Genomic DNA, 3,243 nt, shown 5'->3' on the forward strand with positions numbered 1-3,243 from the left:
GCTGGGGGGGGGGTCGGGAGCGGAGGTGTCTGCGATGGCATGTGGTATTGACCTCTTTTTTAAAAATTTATTTTATTTTATTTTTTTTTTTAGCAGGATGGCAAACCACCGAGGAATAAATGAAGCGGGGTGAAATGCTGGTGGGGCTTCATAAAATAAACCAAAAAGGCAAAAATTTCAGGAGGGGTCTGCAGTCCGTGCTTGAAATCGTCCCTTTTATTCCCAGCATCAGTAAGTCAGCGACAACCTTCTGCAAATCCACCTTTTCCCAACCTACCTCCTCCATCCTCTGCAGCTGTAACAGCTCTGCTGCTAGGAAAAAAAACAAACAAAACACCCCAAAATAAATCAACCCACGCATTGGGATTCTAATACGCCGGCTGCTCACAGAGGAGGATGAGGAAAGGGTGAGGGGAGTGGTGATAATTTGATTTTTAAATGATTTTTTTGCAAAGGAGAGCAACAAACCCTCTTCCTACAGCTGGGAAAACTCGTATTTTCCCTCGAGCACAGGCTCCAAGCCCTGGCGGTTTGCATAGAGAAATAACTGGGTGATTTATTCCTTTGAAAAAGAGGAGCGATTGCTATGGGTTATATTTTTCTTGGGGAGGGGGGGTGTCTGGAAGATTTGGGACAGGAGTCTCTGGGAAGAGGAGGAGCACCCAGGATTTGGTGCAGTAGAAATTAGCAGGTAGATAAAATCTGGGAGAAAATTAATTTTAGGGTAAAGATGTCTCAGCAGAGGGTGGTCGGCAGGTTACAGAAACATGTTCTTAATGGGCTGGGGTTTAGCTCTTTTTCTGTTTTCTTTTTTTATTATTATTTTTAAGGAATCACATGCTTTGTATTTCTGTTTTCCCCTTCTGCTTCTTCCTCCCTATTAACTTTTGGAAAAAAAACCTATTGTTTAGCCAGATTTGAGAAAATACCTGGTGTGGTAAAGGATGGAGATTTTTATTACCTGCCCCACACTTTACCCCCATTTTGCGCCTCAGCTCAGCCTTGCTATTATCTTATTAGAGAATAATAATCTATTCAATTATTAGGGAATCCACAGGTTAATAAAATCGGGAATTTTTCATGAAGAGTCCCACGGATGGCTGCAGATCTGTAGGATGATGGGTTGTACTCTGGGCCCTGCTTACAGTGGTTTACCTCCTTCTTTCAGGGGCTCTGGTGGCACTGGCCATGGAACCGTACGTGCTGCTGGACCCACGACAGAGAGCACTGTATCGCGACGTGATGCAGGAGAGCTACGAGACGCTGATGGCGCTGGGTGAGGAGCCTACCCCTCCTGCAGCAGAAAATTTGGGGTGGACGGAGGATCCGGGTTGCTGGATCCTCACATCTTCATACAAGGGGTGGTGGGTTTGGAGGGGCTGCTGGGGAGGGCAAACCCTCCTGAGCCATGTTGCTCATCCCCCCTTCTCTTTTCCAGAATTCCCCGTTTCTAAGCCCGATCTGCTGTCCCGCCTGGACCATGGGGATGAACCTACAGCCCTGGATCTCCACGTGCCCAGGGACACCCCGGCTGCAGGTGAGCCTCCGATCGCAGCGGGGAGAAAACCTGGGTTTGAATCCTGCAGGCGTGGAGGATTTTTCCCCCACTGACCTCTCCCCAAAATAGGGAACCCCCACTGTAACATACCCCAGGGCTGCAACCTCGGTTTGGCCATGGCATGAAGAAAAGATGCTGGGGAAGAGAGAGGCGTGTTCTGGCCAAAATGGAAATGCCGGACCCCCTTTCCTAGACAGACACATTTCTGGAGTGGTCCACTGAGAAGCAGTGGAGGTGGTGGGGGATTATTATCATGTCCGTGTTGGCAGCAGAGGGGAGCGATGGGGATCGGAGATGCCTCTGTTAGAGGTGCTCACCTGGTGAAATAAAAAAGGAGGAGGAATCTCTCCTTGCTCTCCTTTTCCCACCACCTTCCCATCTTTCCAGCCCCAGGAGAAATGACGTCTCCTGCCTGGGTTGTGTCTGTCTGTCTTTGTGCCCCACAGAGGATGGAGCGGAAGCGGAGCAGGACCCCCCTCGAGAAGAAGCTGCTGAGAAAGAGCCCGAAGTGGTGAAACCTGCGGGTGAGGAGCATCCTTCGAGCCCCACGGAGGCCGGAGCGAAGGCGGGCAGAAGCGTGGGACTTGGGGAGACGGCCACACGCCCCAGTGAGAGCCAACCCAGCAACACGTGCGGTGAGTGCGGGAAGAGCTTCAGCCACAAGTCTGCCTTGGTGAAGCACCAGAAGATCCACACCGGTGACCGCCCCCACGAATGCCCCGACTGCGGTAAATGCTTCATCCAACGCTCGGACCTCACCATCCACCAGCGGGTCCACACAGGTGAGCGGCCCTATGCCTGCCCCCAGTGCGGCAAGACTTTCACCCACTCCTCCAACCCCCTCCTCCACCGCCGCACCCACGCCAGCACCCGGCCCCACGAGTGCCCGACCGGCGCCAAGGCCTTCGTCTCCGATGCCTGCCTGCAGAAACACCTGCAGAGCCACGCCGGCCACACTGCCATGCCCCCGCTCCTCCCGGCACCTGCTGCGGCACCAGAGACGCTCTGGAGGTGCTCCACTTGCCCCTTGAGCCTCACCAGCGAGGAGGAGCTGCTGGGCCACCAAGAGAGCCACTCAGTGACAGCGGTCACCCCACCGGCCGCTCCCCACCGTTGCCCCACCTGCGGCAAGACCTTCAAGAACAGCTCGGGGCTGGCCCGGCACCGGCACGGCCATGCTGCCGAGCGGCCCTTCAAGTGTGCCGTATGCCCCAAGACCTTCACCCAGTTGGCTGGGCTGTTGGGCCACCAACGCAGCCACCCGGCCACTGCCCCACCGCATCCTCCCCCCGAGGCTCCTCACCCCCCGGCGGCACCCCAGCCTGCCCCAGAGCGCCCTTACCAGTGCACTGAGTGTGGCAAAGCCTTCAAGGGTTCCTCAGGGCTGCGTTACCACATGAGGGACCATACGGGTGAGCGACCCTACGCTTGCCGCGAGTGCGGCAAGGCCTTCAAGCGTTCCTCCCTCCTCCAGATCCACCAGCGGGTTCACACGGGGCTGCGGGCTTTCGAGTGCGCCCAGTGCGGCCTCACCTTCAAGTGGGCATCCCACTACCAGTACCACCTCCGGCAGCACACCGGCGAGCTCCACCTTGTTGGCTCATCGCCGCACCCACACCGCCCAGCCGGGCCGGCCCCACGTCTGCCCCGAGTGCGGGAAAGGTTTTAGCACGCCGGCCAGCTTG

At 55.9% G+C, this 3,243-nt stretch overlaps 1 protein-coding gene across 1 annotated transcript in view; it reads left to right on the forward strand.

Moving 5' to 3' along the window:
* The window catches only part of LOC104287009 (zinc finger protein 250-like), a 13,268-nt gene that overhangs the window by 3,140 nt on the left and 6,885 nt on the right, over positions 1 to 3,243 (forward strand). The window contains 4 exon segments of the mRNA XM_009885659.1: positions 1,169 to 1,276; positions 1,439 to 1,537; positions 2,005 to 3,143; positions 3,145 to 3,176. Coding sequence (XP_009883961.1) covers positions 1,169 to 1,276; positions 1,439 to 1,537; positions 2,005 to 3,143; positions 3,145 to 3,176 — 1,378 coding nt within the window.

This window comes from Charadrius vociferus, unplaced genomic scaffold (genome assembly GCF_000708025.1).
Source record: "Charadrius vociferus isolate BGI_N301 unplaced genomic scaffold, ASM70802v2 scaffold1545, whole genome shotgun sequence".
In the NCBI taxonomy this organism is placed as follows: Eukaryota; Metazoa; Chordata; class Aves; order Charadriiformes; family Charadriidae; genus Charadrius; species Charadrius vociferus.